Source organism: Hylobates moloch, unplaced genomic scaffold, assembly GCF_009828535.3.
Source record: "Hylobates moloch isolate HMO894 unplaced genomic scaffold, HMol_V3 SCAFFOLD_5, whole genome shotgun sequence".
In the NCBI taxonomy this organism is placed as follows: domain Eukaryota; kingdom Metazoa; phylum Chordata; class Mammalia; order Primates; family Hylobatidae; genus Hylobates; species Hylobates moloch.
This window is the reverse complement of record NW_026652280.1, coordinates 45,534,082-45,551,182: the sequence shown is the minus strand read 5'-3', so window position 1 is coordinate 45,551,182 and position 17,101 is coordinate 45,534,082. Positions and strand designations below refer to the sequence as shown.

Here is a 17,101-nt window from a genome sequence, read left to right as displayed (position 1 = left end):
AAAATACACAAAACAGAGGAGAAAATTCACTTTCATTCATATTAAACAATTAATTTAAAATATTTGTAGAAAGGAAATGTATTGACAGAAATTTGATATCAGTAGACCTCTAGTGGTTATTAGAGTAACTGATAATTTTACTACTCTCCATTACTGCTTTCTCTGACCTAAAACAGTTTTCAAATGTGCCAAAATGTTATCTCCCATGGCAATACTACAAATAGTAACCTACTCATCCATATATTTGGAAAACAAAGCAAAACAATTAAACTAACTTAATAAGTTAACCACATAAATAAAATAATTTTTACACATAAAAAAGACCTTATACATGCTTAATTTTAGAAATTCACTTTTCTCATCATAAAATTTCCATGAACCGAAAGAGAAATCCAATGCATATCTGTATGTTACTTTCTCTCATTTTTAGATAATTGAAATATGTTGGCATTTTCTTGATATAAAGATGTTTTAATCAAAATTTAAATATGTGAGCTATAAATAAATACTTGTATTTATCTTTACCTTGGAATTAAATGAATGTTAGTTTCAGAGGATGGTAGTCATAACCCTATCAACATTGGTCACATCACAGAAATTTGTTTTAGGGAGACATAAATTGTGTCTGAAGTGAAATTAATTCCCTTCTTTTAAACTTAAGTAATTGTTATTGAAGGATGACTTTTCACCTTTATTAGTAAAGACAATTGTCAAAATGTAAAGGATGTCTTTAAGCAACGCCATTCCTGATGTGAAACTAGATGTCATGGACATAAAAATTACCTCCATAGGACAATGATGGACAACCTCAATGCCATCACTTCAACAGATCAATTACTTGCCACAAGTAACAATACATTTTGTTCCTACAAATCATCAAATCATTTCAAAAGGGGAAGTGTAGGAGAAGATAAAACATTTAACAATTCATGTTCAAGATAACTTATTGGTATATCTATAATGACAAGCCAATATGAAAACAATAATTCAATAATTATTTATATGGGAACAAAATACTATATCCAGCAAACACAGTTTTAAAATGTTTTGCTCTAGAGAAGGAATTCTAAAATGCCTAGTGATCACTTATAAAAGAACATAGGTACATAATAAACATAATATCAAATTTACTATAAGGTATTAAAAAAGGAGAGACATTTATCAGGATGATAAATTTAAGGTAGCTGTGAAGCTCTAGATATGGTAATTTCTGGCCTCTGCCCCAAACCTAAGGTTAGTGGTTATTACTAACACTTGCACTTCAGGTAGGACTGGCATAAATTCACATGGTCATCAACTCAACTGTACAAAAATTGAAGACTTTTTTCTTTTTAATTTAATCTAGTTTATTTGCCCCACTTCTGGTCAGGGAAGGAAACCGGGGCCAAATGAAGCTTCCTTAGCCAATTAAAACTCAGTTTAGCCTGCTAAAACTCAGTAACTTTTATCAGGATTCTAACACCACCACTCCTTTCTCTCTAGGAACCTAAATAACAATATTTTGTGAGGCTTGGGAAGTGTGGGTTGGCAGAAAAAGGAGGCCAGTGTATTCTCCCCTAATTCTCCCCAAGGAAGAGTAACTTTCACATCATATGTCTATTATTGTTAAATCTGCTGATGATGACCATGAACTTGTCAAGGCTTCCAGGTGACAGATTCAGGACTTCTGTGTCCTGAATCTCCAGTTAAGGAGATTCTCTCAGTTCACCAAACCTCCCAGCTGCTTCTCCTTGCCACTCCATCCTAGGCTGGAGTGTGTTTCTGTGAGATTTTCCTTTAGTATGAGTACCTAAATACCTCATGCCATTGTTGCTGAACCCTTCAGGTGCCATGTTGGACAAATGAGGCTAGCAGTTTTCCTGACTACACCTTGAGTAATGAGACACACACTTGCTCTGATCTTGTGCCTTCAACCATATACCAACTACTCTGCCACAGGGACAATATCCACTATGCTTTTCCCAGTGAGCATTGCATCTTATCTTTCCAAATTGCTCTTTCCCACACACATATGATTGAATGATTAACTTCTTTTGGAAGAAAAAAAAAGTTCTTATGTAATTGTGCATTTTTGTCCCTTCTATAATTTATTCGTTCAGACTTCTAGGTTTTTGCTCCTATTTAAAGCCAAGATTTTAGAATTCTATTATTTGCCTGCATCTTGCAAGTCAAAGTCATGGTTTTAAGGATATATAACTATGCTATTAATTTTAAAATATCTACTTAAGCACTCAAAAGCCAAGCAATTGACTGTAGCTTCTTCCTATACCAGACTTAGCCTAAGGGCTGTTCATTGGGAAAATCCTGAATTCTGCTTAAAGGAGATGTGGTAAGCAGAAGTAAAAGACACTGAAAAACCAAGCATACATAATACCAACATATTGCCCCATTGTACCACAACAATTTAGAAGGCATGAGGCCTTGACACATTCTATTGCTTGTGCCTTACATGTTCTTGTGCCTTTTGTCACCTGTGAAGTATCATTCATCCTCTGCATCTCTGTCCCTTACGCTGAGAAGCATTTGCAGCTCCTCCATCCTCAGGTCAAACTGTAGCCACTGCTAGACTCTCTCATAAGACTCCTCTTCCAGTTTGTAGTTATACATATAGTCCTATAGTTATCTAATGGCCTCACCCCTGCAAAGAGATTACATATCAGCTGCAAGATTGTGGGCCTCTTCTATTTCGCACACTGCTGAATCTCCAGCCCTGCATATAGTTCCGGCACATACTAGGTGGTCAATAACATTCTGTTGTAAATGACTATTATCTAATAAGTTCCTATAGACTCTGATGTTAATAAGGCATATAATACTCCTAATTGAAATGAAGGGCTCACAGGCTAACATGTAAAGTGGCATGCACCAGGGCACACAGGTTATGTCACAGAACTGGGATCTAAACTTTGATACAGTGAAGGGTGGGCCACTGCCATTGTACCACATCCTTGTCCATCATATTCATCCTTTTTTAAGAGATGGGCTCTTGCTACATTGCCCAGGCTGGCCACAAACATCATCATCTTTAATAACAGTTAGGATGTGCCTTATAAAGAAGTCTTAGAAAACATATGTTTAACTGGGTAAAGCATCATTGTTAGTGCAAAAAGAAGCACAGTTTATTGGAAAGAAAATAAAATCTAAGGTTTAGCTTTGAAATGGGAACAATGTGTGACATAAGATACTATTTTGATTGTTAAACTACATGATAGTCATTATTGTAATAGTACCTCAATGGGTAAAAAAACAGTTTTCAAAGGAAAAAGCCAAAGTATCTAGTCTATCTGGAACTTATTTATAAAATTTTCATACCCAGAATAACATTCTGCAGTCTTCTTTTTAAGAAATTAGAAGATGGCCCTTTATCTATTGATGCAAATGCAGAAGCTGGCCTGTTTACAGATTCACAATTGTTAGACAGAAAATATGCCTAAGTCGTAACTGATTCTATTATTAACTTCTCAATTTACTAAACATAAGTTCTCAGGACCACAATATCTTTTAAGTACTTTTAATGAATTTTATTGGTCTAGTTTCTTTTTTTCCACAAATGCAAGTAACTTCAATTAATAATATTAAAACTTCTTTTGAAGTTTGGCATTTTATTTTGAAAAGTTTCCTCACATTTGTGTAGGACTGAATATATTTGATAAGTCTACTTAACTATAATCTGGATAATTTCCACATTATACACATTTTAATATTCTTTTAAAATATTTTTATGAGATTGAACTATTACTATTATATAATGTATGTTATTTTAAGACATGTGACTTGTGTAATTGATAGCTGAAAATAGCCTATTTTTCTGGATGCTTTATGTAGGAAAATGGTACTCTTCATCAAAAACATATCTATTTTATTGTATGTCACACAGAGCAAGGCTGAATAGTTATAAAATAAAAAGCTTATAAGATAAGGTACATCACTATTGACATGAGTGGATGGTCATGAATGAAGAGTGTTTTTCTTTTCCTTCCATCATAGCTTGGTCTTATTATTTAGAATAAAGCACAGTAAAATGAAATGAGAAGATACAAAATAATAAATGCAGCCAAAGAGGGCAGCCACATTTTCCTATTGTCCTTTCCAGACAAAGGAGAATTGGAGGGAATGAAAGAAACTGTCAAAAGTCAATTACATATTTAATAGATATAAGAAAATATGAATTTTAAACACAGGGCAATTATTGTCAAGAGAGATTATTGAACAAACAAAATTTAGGTTTGCTTCTCCTGTTTTAGAGAGCTAGATAGAACCAATAAAGTTCAATAGCTACAAATAATATTTTAATTTATTTATAACAATGCAGAAACAAAGAGGATACATGCATGATAATAGGAAGTTACGGGAAAACATCTACAAGTGGTTATTATAGACAGATTATAAAAGCATAAGCTATATAAAAATATTAGCTATATTATTAATTTTCTGTTTAGAAAATAAGAATATAATGGAATGGTTGAGCCTGCAAAGCATAAAACAATAGGTGTGAGCAAGCATAAGCTATAGGATATAATAAATGCAGTGGTTACACAGCTGGGCTTGTGGCAACTTAGAAACTCATGCTTAAATCCATGGGCATCAGAACCAGAAGGCTGTGTTCCAATCCTGTTCCTACTACTTAGTAGTTGTGGTGATGATAGGCTAGTAAATTAGCCTCAGTTTCCTCTTGTATACCAAAAAAAGAAAAAAAAAACTTTGTCTACCTCAAATGGCTCTAGTAAAAACTTTAAAAAGCTAATTCCTCAAACAGCAACTAGCATTCAGTAAACAGTCAAGAAATTTTAGTTCTCATCATCATCTGCCCTTTGAGTTAGAAATATCTTTTAAAAATAATCAGATTTTATATGGTTGAATTGGATGAGAGTTTATATGGTTTTTATTGACTCTAAAATAGAATCATGCACACAATATTTTAGATAAACAAACTATTGGTTCTGCTGGCAGGCTTTAAGAGAGTAGGCATGTCCTCACAGAGACCACTTTAGAACCCCACATCAGCATTCAGTGCACTAAACTCCACTGTCCCTATACTGATAACCTGATTTCTCTTGATTGTTTTATCACAGATTTGAATAAAGACAGGGCTAAGCAGTGATGAGTTGCACGTTTTATTCTGTATGGCACCAGGATTGATTCTTCCTGACATTGTTACACCATAACAATAATGACATGTTAGTAAATTAACCCCATAGGGAGAGATGGGCTGACTGATGATATTTGACTGCCAGAAACCCTCAAAATTTCTAAAACGTATATGAACATTTAAGGTTGCCAAAGACATAACAATGCAGTGGTTGAAGGAAATCCCAAGAAATACTCCAGTACCTCAAAACCTCAGGAAATATTTTGTGAAAAGTGATTGAGAGAAATTAAAAATTATTGTTGAAAGAGCTAAAGCTTGCACTCTGTCTCTCTCTGTCTTTACATATACACATACCCACACATACACACATATGTACATTCAAAATGGATTAGGGATAAGGGTTCTTATGAATGAGATTCTTCATAGAGGAAAAAGAAGGAAGTGATAATTTCACAATATTTTGGCAATATTTGTGAGCTTTCAAGTTGACTACAGTTTCTTGAAAATGGAGTGGCAGATTGGGAGGAAAAAGGAGGAAACAACTCTGAATGACTCTTGCAGTCAGGACGGGAGGGAGAAACTAGAAGAGTGGAAAGTCTGTTCTTTCAGGAATCACCTTGGTTTTCTAAGGAAGGGCCAGCTGAGAGAAAAATGGGGGTGTCTCCATTGCTTTTAATTCCTTTCTCTAGTTTAAGAAAGCACTAAACCAGTTTAGAGATGTACAGAAAATGAGACAAGATAAAATGTGAGGAACAAGAAAGAGAACCCTAACAGGGTGAACACACAGATGGTTCTGGAACTATAATAAAGTTTAGAGAGAGATTATCTAAAGCTTCTCATTTATAAATATAGAAAAGGTTGTCCAAAGTTGTTAATAATACTTAATGTTGCAGAACTAATTATCGGCCGAGGAAGTGTCAATATTTATGGTTGAGAAGTCCTTCATGCTGTCTTCTTAATGAATTCACTTTAACATGCCAAAGCTACTAATTATTTTATTGCTTCATAGCAGATTGTGGTTGTAGATAAGGAAGAATTCATAGACTTCAGGAACCCCAAAGTAAGATATAAAAAGGACAGAATATTCATCCATGGACGTTTTTGTTGTTGTTTCTTTCTGTTTGTTTTTCTTTTAGCATCAGGCCCTTCTTCCTTAGGGCTGCTGCAGTTTGTTGGGGGTTCACTCTAGACCCTATTCACCTGGGTCCCTCTTGCTCCTGGAGGTATCACCAGTGGAGGCTGCAGACCAGCAAAGATGGTAGCCTGCTTCTTCCTCTGGGAGTTCTGTCCCAGAGGGGCACCGACCTGATGCCGGCTGGAACGCTCCCATATGAGGTGTCTGGAGCGTCCTGTTGGGAGGTCTCACACAGTCATGAGGAGCCAGATCAGAGACCCATTTAAATAGGCAGTCTGGCTGCCCCTTGGTGGAGCGGGTGTGCTGGGCTGGGTGGAATCCCCCTCCTCTGGGCTGCCCTGACTCTCCAGAGCTAGCAGACAGGAAAGACTAAGGCTGCTGATCCAAGATACCACGGTCGTCCTTCTTCCTAGGGGCTCTTCTCAGGGATATCAAGAGTTCTGTCCAGGCCGGGCACGGTGGCTCACGCCTGTAATCCCAGCACTTTGGGAGGCCGAGGCGGGTGGATCACGAGGTCAGGAAATCGAGACCATCCTGGCTAACACAGTGAAACCCCGTCTCTACTAAAAATACAAAAAATTAGCCGGGCATGGTGGTGGGCGCCTGTAGTCCCAGCTACTCGGGAGGCTGAGGCAGGAGAATGGCGTGAACTCGGGAGGCAGAGCCTGCAGTGAGCTGAGATTGTGACACTGCACTCCAGCCTGGGCGACAGAGCGAGACTCCGTCTCAAAAAAAAAAAAAAAAAAAGAATTCTGTCCATAAACCCCTGACTGGGGATGCTGAAATTGTAGGAAGGAGGCCCCATCCATCGAGGAGAAGGAAAGCAACTGCCTATATAATATTTGGCAAGAATAACTGAGTCTAAGGGTTGAGTGCATTTCACTATAAAAGTAAGCAGATGGGGAAGAAATTTCAAAACACTATTTCAATTCAAAAAGTATTTATATTTTATTGTATTTCAAATACTGTGTGTGACTCCAAAGAGAGTATGCAAGGATACATAAGATATACTTTGTTTTTTGTCCCCAAAGCACTCCCAGTCAAGTGGAGAAATGATAAGAAAATAATTACACTGTAAACTTATAATAATTATAATGAAATATCCTTTCAACCCCTTTCTTCAATACCTTCCAACAGTTCTTTCTTTATATCACCCACAATCTAACTAGGATCGCTATAAACCTAGTAAATAAAGATTTTCATGGTCAATTTACCCCTACGCTGTAGTTGATTTATCTGTCTACACAGCTGCCATGCAACACCAGCTTCAAAGCCCTACTAAGCACTGAAATTGCTTTTGCCCAAAGGCTAAAGCTGTTTTTTTGTTTTGTTTTTTTTTTTTTTTTTTTTTTGAGATGGAGTCTTGCTGTCTCCCAGGCTGGAGTGCAGTGGCGCGATCTCGGCTCACTGCAAGCTCCGCCCCCCGGGGTTCACGCCATTCTCCTGCCTCAGCCTCACGAGTAGCTGGGACTACAGGCGCCCGCCACCTCGCCCGGCTAATTTTTTGTATTTTTAGTAGAGACAGGGTTTCACCGTGTTAGCCCGGAAGGTCTGGATCTCCTGACCTCGTGATCGGCCCGCCTCAGCCTCCCAAAGTGCTGGGATTACAGGAGTGAGTCACCGTGTCCCGCCAGCTGTTTTTAAAAGAAGTAGTAGCTAGCTGACCCAAATTAGTACAAGAAAGTTATAAAGAAACACAGCATGGTGTTCAGTTTATGGTAAGAGTTTATAAAGGCTAGCCAGGTGATAGTAAAAACAAAAACAAAAATAGACAAAAAAGACAGTTATTCAAGACTTTCAAGTTGGAAATGCAGGTGGTCTGATTCTATAATATAGCTGGATATATAAATTGATAGGTTCAAAATTTATTTGAATAAATTCAGAAAGGATATGTATTGTCTAACATCTCTCCAGTTGTTATGAGGCTTCTTAATTTTATTTATGCCTTCACAGACAGACAGAAATCTGTATTTAAGGATTAAAGGGTCTAGCATCTGCTATTTGGTCCTAACAGAACTTTGGCATCTCCTGGAGGTGCTGAAACTGATTGAACTCTGGATCCACATAAACATTCATGGACTGGCAAACATGAAGATAGTGACAAAACCAAAAAAGTAATATCTCAAAACAAAGAACTAACCCAGCAGTAAAATTTCAAATTAATCTGACGTCCTTCAATGATCAGATTAGACTCTCCAAGGCAAGTGTGGAACCAAGCCAATTTCCCCTAGTTTTTCCCAGAGGATCAGAACCTAGCTAAGATGGAACTGGTCTCTAGGGTGTGGCAAGTTTGAGCCTGAAATCAATGAGCTAATTCTCTAAACAAACACTCATTTATATGAAAAAACACTTATGTAATATGAGTAAAGTATTGAAAGGCAGAATTGTCACTAAGAAAGGTAGAGCAAACTCCCAAATAAGTGATCTTAAATGTAAAAAGTAAATAACATTCCCTATATATGCATTTTAAATAAATACACAACTAAACATCATTTTTCATACTTATCCTTTATATGTAAGTCAAATTGCCTTTTCTTCTGCTTTTGGAAACAGAATTACTGCTTAAAAGCAATTTCAAATGATTAAATACTTACACATGAACACACACATACACACAAATAACAATATTACGAATGGATTTAATAATCAAAATTTCCTCCAATTCATAGTAACATTCTTTCAAATTACTTGTTTTCTTTATATTACTTATAAAGGTAGTTTATACTTCTGTAAATTATTATACAATTATTTATAGAGCAACTGCCATAAAGAGAGCTTTCTAAAAGCTTCATTGGCTTAACTAACTCAATTCAGAATATTTAAACAAATTCATCATGTGAATTAGGCTTAATAAGGCATTAAAACAACTTGAATTAAGAAAAAACAGCAGCAGTGTATCATTTTTAGGTATTTTAAGTCCAGAAGTGTATGCAAATTAAAAAGTGAGAGCAAAAACACCATTAGGAATGAATTCAATTTTGAAGTCAAATATTTTAGTACATTTGTGTAAAAGAATCAACATCCTTTTAACAATTTTTGCTCTATCCCAAGTTTCCTAAGCAATTGTAAACACTGAAAGAAAACAAACTTGCACAAGAAAGAAAATGACTTACACAAGACAACATAATCTCTCCAGGGAATCTGGTGTTCAGCCTGAAAAACATTTTAATAGCTTTTCTGATTAAAATTCACCATCACAAAAAAGTTAACCACTGAATTTAATTTCCTATTCAGTATACTGTTTTACATCACTTTTATTAAAAACATGTTCTATTAGATTTTCCAATGAAATTAAATAGTGAACAGTACATAGTTCTTGCTTTTACTGCTGGTTTATATGCTTTAATAATTACATAAAACTATCTTATTCAACCAAATTAAATACAATTTTAGCCACAAGCATATTTTTACTAAAATTTTATTCACATATAAACTGGGCAGTAAAAAAAGCACTGCAAAGGAGTATTTCATGTGTGTTGTGTGTGTGTTCTAAAGTCCAGTGTATGCAGTGTTCACATACATGAGATTGAAAACAGACTGTAAAATTTCTTAGAGTAGAATAGGAGCATTTTCAAAAGTTATAAAAGAACTGTCATATGTGGCAAATGTCATAACTAAGAAAACAGAGCTAACTGAAACACATACAAACACATACATATACTAGGAATGAACTTACATGCTATTCCTCATTCAAAAAGTAACTCAGAAGTTACTGGTCACAACATTTGAGCATGAAGTGCCCCAGTGTGACTTAATCCCCTTTAGACCTATGGCCATTTTGACACTCCAAAACAGCTGGGTAGAATAGTAAAGAATACCTTCACAAGCATAGTGTGGAACACTGGTTCCCATTCTTACATCCCACACAATTGCCTTAGTCATCCCATCTGAGATGGGTCCCATGAATCTGTATTTTTAAAATAAATTCCCAATGTAGGAGTTTCAGGAGGCCAGTTTAGCACATAATCTGAATTAGGATATAAGAAAAAGTGAAACTCCAACAACTGTATCTGTTAATGTACTTATTTATCTCACAATCAGATTGCTATTTTTTGTTAACTTACTCCCCTCTATGTTTCCACTGAAAAGACGACTGTGATAATTTACGAGTGTACAAGTCAAGAGATACACAATGTACATATGTGAGCATCATTGCTATCTGAAACAAATGCATCTCTGCATTTCTGTTTCAAAACACTTTGTTTCCATATCTTTCATATTCTAGTTTAAGCTATTTTAAAGCTTGAACCATTAGTTCAAATCAAGGAAGTATAGCAATTTCATATGGTTCAATCTAATATGCAATGTTCATGCTTGTAAATCCATTGTCCAACTTATGCTAGAATTTAATATGTATTAGTTGAGGGAAGAATGAAATATTGGACCTCACATCATTTACCCTTGTCCTAAGTATACCCAAGGATCCAAGTGAGTTACCTTATAGAATTATATCTCTGAATGGTATATTTGCCTTTTTTTTTTTGACTACCTAGCTTCTGAATATGCTTCCTATTTTTGGTGAATTCTATTAATATATCATATGTGTCTTAGTGGGAGGCAAAGATTTTTTCTATGGAAGCCAAAAGGCTCAAAGGACCATGGGAAAATATTTAATATAGAAATATTTTAAATGGATTTCTTAATAGCTTTTATAGCTGATTAAGCTGACATACGGAGAATTTAAGGGTATGCCTCAACATTCCTTTGTATTCCTATTATCTTTTTAAAAAAGGCAAATATATATATATAAATTGTTGCAATTGAAAAATACATAAATATATTGGTAATATCTAATAATCTTTCTAATTATTTGTGCTTAAAAAAGCACAAATACTCCCTTACAAAATATCCATAGTTTACATTAAAGTGTTAACTCAGAAAAGTGATTAAAATGGTTCTTAGAAAAGTATCCTTCTATAAACTGAAGTGAAATGCTTATTTTGAACTGAAACTTTAAGTCTGTTTCTAAATCTGACACTTTTCTTTTGCCAGATATCTTTTTAAAATAACTTCAGACAAGGAATGAACATTGGCTGTTTTAGAAGGTACAAATTCATAATAAAGTAAATAATTGATTTAGGAAAGGGAATACTTTTTTGAGCTAATCCATGCTGCCATAAATGTCTAGGATCTGAGATTCAAACACAGAAGCTCAACTGACAAAATTTCTGTTTCTAATCCATTTAAATGGCTGGCAGAACAAGAAGAATGCTTACAAATTGCTGAATATTTGAAGGATGCCTTTAGCTGTTAGGCCTCGAGATGCTTTTTGAAATTCTGTGAACCGCAGCCATTGCATAGCAAAACTTCCTTCTAATAAGCTCCTTATATTCCACAACACCTTCAAGGTGTTGTGCTTTTACTCATGCTTTCATGAGTAAAGCAGATGTATATATAACCTTTAAATGATTTTAACTTAAAAACATTCTTTTAAGTCTGTGAAAAAAAATTTAAATAGCTCAACATAGTTTCCTCAAAACCAAAAATGAGGGTAAAATACTTTTTATGCAAAAATTCAGCTTCTATGCATGTTTTGCCTTTATGTTTTTATTGAGTTAGGGAAATATTATAAACCTAAAAAAGGCAAAAGAAGCAGAATACTATACATTAATCCTGAAGCATTCTTCTCATTACAAATTCTTCATTCAGGTTTGTGTCTTCTTGATCTTTATCTAATTATCTAACCTGGGGAAAAATAGTTATTTTTCTTCTTTTTCACCTTTTCTGAGTGTAAACATATCTATATATATATAGATATATATATTTCCAAAACAATGCACATTTAATAGTCTTCTTTTCCCTTGATTTTTAATGAATACCTTTCAAATTTTCTATAACCACAGTGAAATAAAAATTGTAAAAAAAGTTATTTTACTCTTCATTTTATATGGTGCCCAATAAGGACATTTTTATTCCTATCTGTTAAAATTATTAGGAAGGATTTATAAAAATCATAATATCCTACTTCACTTTCTCTAAATAAAATCTTAATCACTTAATGTTAAAGAAAAAAACATTTTTAATTTAACTTAAAATATTTGTATTGTTTCGATTTTCAAAATATTAAACAGGGATTTCAGTCAACTGTTAAAATAGGAATTTCTCCTATAGTTTTTCCAGACTTCAGACACATTCAACCAATGGCTGCAGAGAACAGAGTTTAACTGCCAGTCAAAATAAAATAATGATCTATATCTACACTGTCTGACACAGTAGCCACCGGTCACGTGTAGCTATTTAAATTTGAATTAAAATTAAATTACAATAGTTTCTCAGTAACACTAGCCATATTTCAAGCACTCAATAGCCACAATATCAAGAGCGACTATCATGTTGGACAGTGTGACACTATTCTGAGATTGCAGAAAGACAACTGGGCACTGATTCCTAGGCTTTTCTTCAGCCCCTTCTTCTCAACATCTTTCCACTGTGTCTCCTCAATCCCCATCATACTGGATTCTTGCACAGACCCCTATTCTCAACCTATACCATTTGTTTTCAACTTAGGGTAATTTTGTCCCACAAGGGACACTTGAAACATCTGAAGATACTTTTATTTGTCACAGTTGGGAGAAGGGGAGCTAAGAACATGCAGCAGGTAGAGGCCAGGAAGCTGCTAAACATTATGCAATGCAGAGGACATCCCTCTCCAACAAAGAGTTGTGTGTCAATAGTGGCAACACTGAGTTTGATACACATTCCTTAAAATTGTGTGTTATATGAGGTAGGTCCCATGCCTTTTTTTTCTTACTGTGATACACACACACACACACACACACACACAAACACACACACCCCTAATATAGGAAGCTCTAAAAGAAAGGTAATGTTAGACAAATCAAGATACGGAAGAGCATAAATGACATAATTCTAGGTTTTTGATGACAAGATTTTCTGAATATGTATAAGGATGTGTATTTGTAAACAGGAAAAAAAGAAATTTTACAGAAGGTTGTCAATATTGATTGCCTAGGAGAGTACCATTGTCAGAAGGAAGGACAGAAGAAAAGAAGATAAATATGTAAAACTTATGTTACAAAATATAATTATGGTGAAAAGTTATATTTTAATCATTTAAATGATGGAGAATGTAAGAACTAACTCAAGTGAAGCCAATGAAAGGAAAACTTTAAGCATGTGAAGACTCATTAATTAATATGGTATTTTCATTCTAGAAGAGAAACAGCTAATAAGTGAGAAATATAATGCAGTTTCATACAGTGATAAGTCCTCTGAAGAATGTTAACAATTAGGAAATAGGTAAGGGGAGATAGTCCTGAGCTCAGGAAAGATGTCAGGGCTTGGAGAAATAAATTTGTGATTCATCTAGATACAGATGGTATGGAAAGCAACATGATTAGATGTGGTGTCCTAGGGAGTGAGAAAAAGGAAGAGAGAGTTGAAGCCTGCACTCTGGCATCTATAGAATAGAACATAGAAAAGGAGCCCACAGAGATGAATGAGACAGAAATTGCACCAGAAAAAAAAGAGGGGGGGAGCGTTGTCCTTAAACAGTAGCGTTGAAGGAGATGAGGACTAAGGGTTGACCAATGAATTAAGCAACAAGAAGCCTGCTGGTGATGTTCACAAGAACAAGTGAAGTCGGTGGCAAGGATGAAAGCCTACTTGAGATGAGCCAAAAAGGGTAGAGTGGAAATAACGGGACAACTCTTTCAGAGTTTCACTATAAAGTCTTTTGCAGGGGTGGTGCAGAGAAATAGGGTAATGAATGAAGAGATGCAATGGGATATGATATGGTTGAATGTTTCTGTCCCATCCAAAATTGATATTGAAACTTAATCCCCAACATAGCAGTATTAAGAGGTATGTCCTTTAGGATGTGTCAGTCTCATCTGATGAATAGGATTAGGTGCCCTTATAAAAGAGCTTGATAGGCCAGCCACAGTGGCTCCTGCCTGTAATCCCAGCACTTTGGGAGGCTGAGATGGGCGGATCACTTGAGGTCAGAGTTTAAAACCAGCCTGGCCAACATGGTGAAATGCCATCTCTACTAAAAATACAAAAAAAAAAAAAAATTAGCTGGGTGTGGTGGTGTGTGCCTGTAGTCCCAGCTACTCAGGAGGCTGAAGCAGGAGAATTGCTTGAACCCAAGAGGCGGAGGTTGCAATGAGCCAAGATCATGCCACTGCACCCCAGCCTGGGCAACAGAGCAAGACTCCATCTCAAAAATAAAATAATAAAACAAAATAAAACAAAAGGGCTTGACAGAAGGAGTTTACCCCTCTTTGGATCCTGCCACCATGAGAGGATATGGTGTTCCTTCCCTCGGGAGGATTCAGCAATAATGTACTATCGTGGGAGAACAAGCTCTTCCAGACACTGAACCTACTGGCACCTAGATCTTGGACTCCCAGATCTTGGACTCCAGAACTGTGAGAGATAAATTTCTGTTTTTTATAAATGACTCAGACTCAGGTATTTTGTTGTAGCAGCACAAATGGAAAAAGACAAAATCAATCAAGGCATTTTAAAGAAGATATTTATCAAATTATGTTTGTATGTAGATTCTAATAATCCAGTAGAGTGGAGAAAACCTCTGATGCAGGAGAAAGAGGAGGGATCACTGCAAGAGAAAACTCAGCAAGAAATGTAAGAAAAAAGTATCTTACATGTAAGGCAAGGAAGGGTTAGGCCTAGGTTAGAAAAGGAATAACTAAATAGGTGATTACCCTTGAAACATTCATCAATATATCATGAGAAAGTGCTTTTCCCTAAGAGTACATAATATTTGGAGTTATTCTACTGCATTTGATTAAAATCAATATAGATTTATTTCACAGCAGCTGTGCCATAGCCAAAGACCTGCAGCTTGCAACTTCAGTCAAGTAAACAATGAATTTGCACAATGAGAGACATCCTCTACATTCTCTATACATCCTCTACATTATCTATATTCCCTAAAATGATAGACTACGACGATGAGGAGATACCTAAGTTAAATGCATAAGCAAATTAATGGAGTGATGTACATTACTAAGAATATTTCAGTTACTCTATGATCTTGGTGCTATACAATGGCCATTAAAAAAATACAAAATCTGAGGAATGCCTACTCATGTTTTAGAAGAAAAGAGAAAATTTATATCTAAATCAGAAAAACTTCATTCTTATAATATTTCCAAATAAATGGCTTTTCTACTACAATAGCTATTTTAGCACGTAGCAATTAAGATACAATCTCAAAGTTACTGATAATCAATGCATTCCTCATTTTCTTATAACTCATGCTAACAAGGACACCAGCATCTTAATCTGAAATGAGAAAAAGAAAAGCCCCTCTGTTCTTGGATTTTTTTTATGCTTAGAACTAGGGATTTCTTAAGCCTTGCCAACACAAACAGAACACAAATAGCAGCTAGAAATACAGCAATCTTTTGCAACCAGTTTGTAATAGCAACTGTCAGAGAAAGCAAAGATTTTTTCAGTATCTATAAATGTAAGTACAAAACTCTCCAATAAAAAAGTTCATATGAACTTGTTAAATACAGAAATAATATACAAATTTTGAATATAATTGGCCAATTTCCTTCTATTTATAACCCTTTTTGTCCGCAATTATGAAAATAAGTCACATTGACTTGTATACATAATTGTATATTTACAAAGATAAAAATCTACAAAGGTAGTGTTCAAAGATCTCCAAAAATATTAGGCCTACAATGTTAGTATGACATCTACTTTCTCTACATATCTAGCTTTCCTCCTATCAAGAACAATAGGCTGATTCAGAAATCTTTAATGAACCCAGGAATAAGAGATCATGAGCTTTCTTTCCTTAACAGCTGAATAAAGTAGCTCAAAATTCATAGCAAAATATCGTCTTACTCAGCACTATTGCTCTGGTAAAATTTCCTTTAATATCTAGTGATTCTTAGTTGAAACTTGTCTTTTACATAAAAGATAAACATCTAAATTAGTCTTTTGATCATATTTAAATGCTTAATTTAGTCAGAAGAATGACAGCCCAAGAAATCAAAGCTAGAAAATATCACAGAAACCAAACTGTACCGAATTAACACATATTTTAAGTTCAGGGAGCAAAACATGAATTAACTTGAATTTTATAACCAATATCTGCTTATAAATCAGTCTAACACCTTGGTTTTGAATAAAGTTTTGAATTAAAAAATAGTGAAGTGGATGATATAACCTAAATACATAGAGAGAAGTTCCCATAGAAACAGGTAGATTTTTAAAAATTGACACAAGAATTAAGAGGTAGTTGTTGTTTCCATGCATTCTGACTCATTTTTTTGCTGTTGTTTTGCTTATTCAGTCAAACTGAAAGGCTTACCATCTTGCTGGCCATGAAGATTCTGGGGACTTTGCATTCTTTCTTCAAGATTGGAGCTAAGATCAGAGTTCACAGCTGACATCCGTGTTGAATCACTCATGTCAAATTCATCACTTTCTATTGAACTTTCATCCTGAAAATAGTTTTAAAATATCATCAAGCATTTTAAAATATAATACATTTAAATAATAACCATTTTACCTATACAGTCAATTGAAGTTTAACCAGGAAATTTTTAAAGAATTCAGAAAAATATGTTACAAACTAATAGATGTTTAAAAAAACAATGGGCCGGGCATGGTGGCTCACGCCTGTAATCCCAGCACTTTTGGAGGCCGAGGCAGGTGGATCACGAGTCAGGAAATCGAGACCATCCTGGCTAACATGGTGAAACCCCATATCTACTAAAAATACAAAAAGAAATTAGCCGGGCATGGTGGTGAGTGCCTGTAATCCCAGCTACTCGGGAGGCTGAGGCAGGAGAATGGCTTGAACCTGGGAGGCAGAGCTTGCAGTGAGCCAAGATCAAGCCACTGCACTCCAGCCTGGGCGACAGAACGAG

The 17,101-nt window shown here is 35.3% G+C and overlaps 1 protein-coding gene across 14 annotated transcripts in view; it reads right to left on the bottom strand.

Moving 5' to 3' along the window:
• NOL4 (nucleolar protein 4) overlaps positions 1-17,101 on the bottom strand; it is a 384,554-nt gene that overhangs the window by 236,256 nt on the left and 131,197 nt on the right. For 13 of the 14 annotated variants that reach the window (XM_058438499.1, XM_058438485.1, XM_058438486.1 and 10 more), the window contains one exon: positions 16,540-16,672. In XM_058438499.1, coding sequence (XP_058294482.1) covers positions 16,540-16,672 — 133 coding nt within the window. Of the gene's footprint in view, positions 1-9,337; positions 9,378-16,539; positions 16,673-17,101 lie in introns of those variants that run through there. The other variant, XM_058438495.1, reaches the window with a different exon arrangement.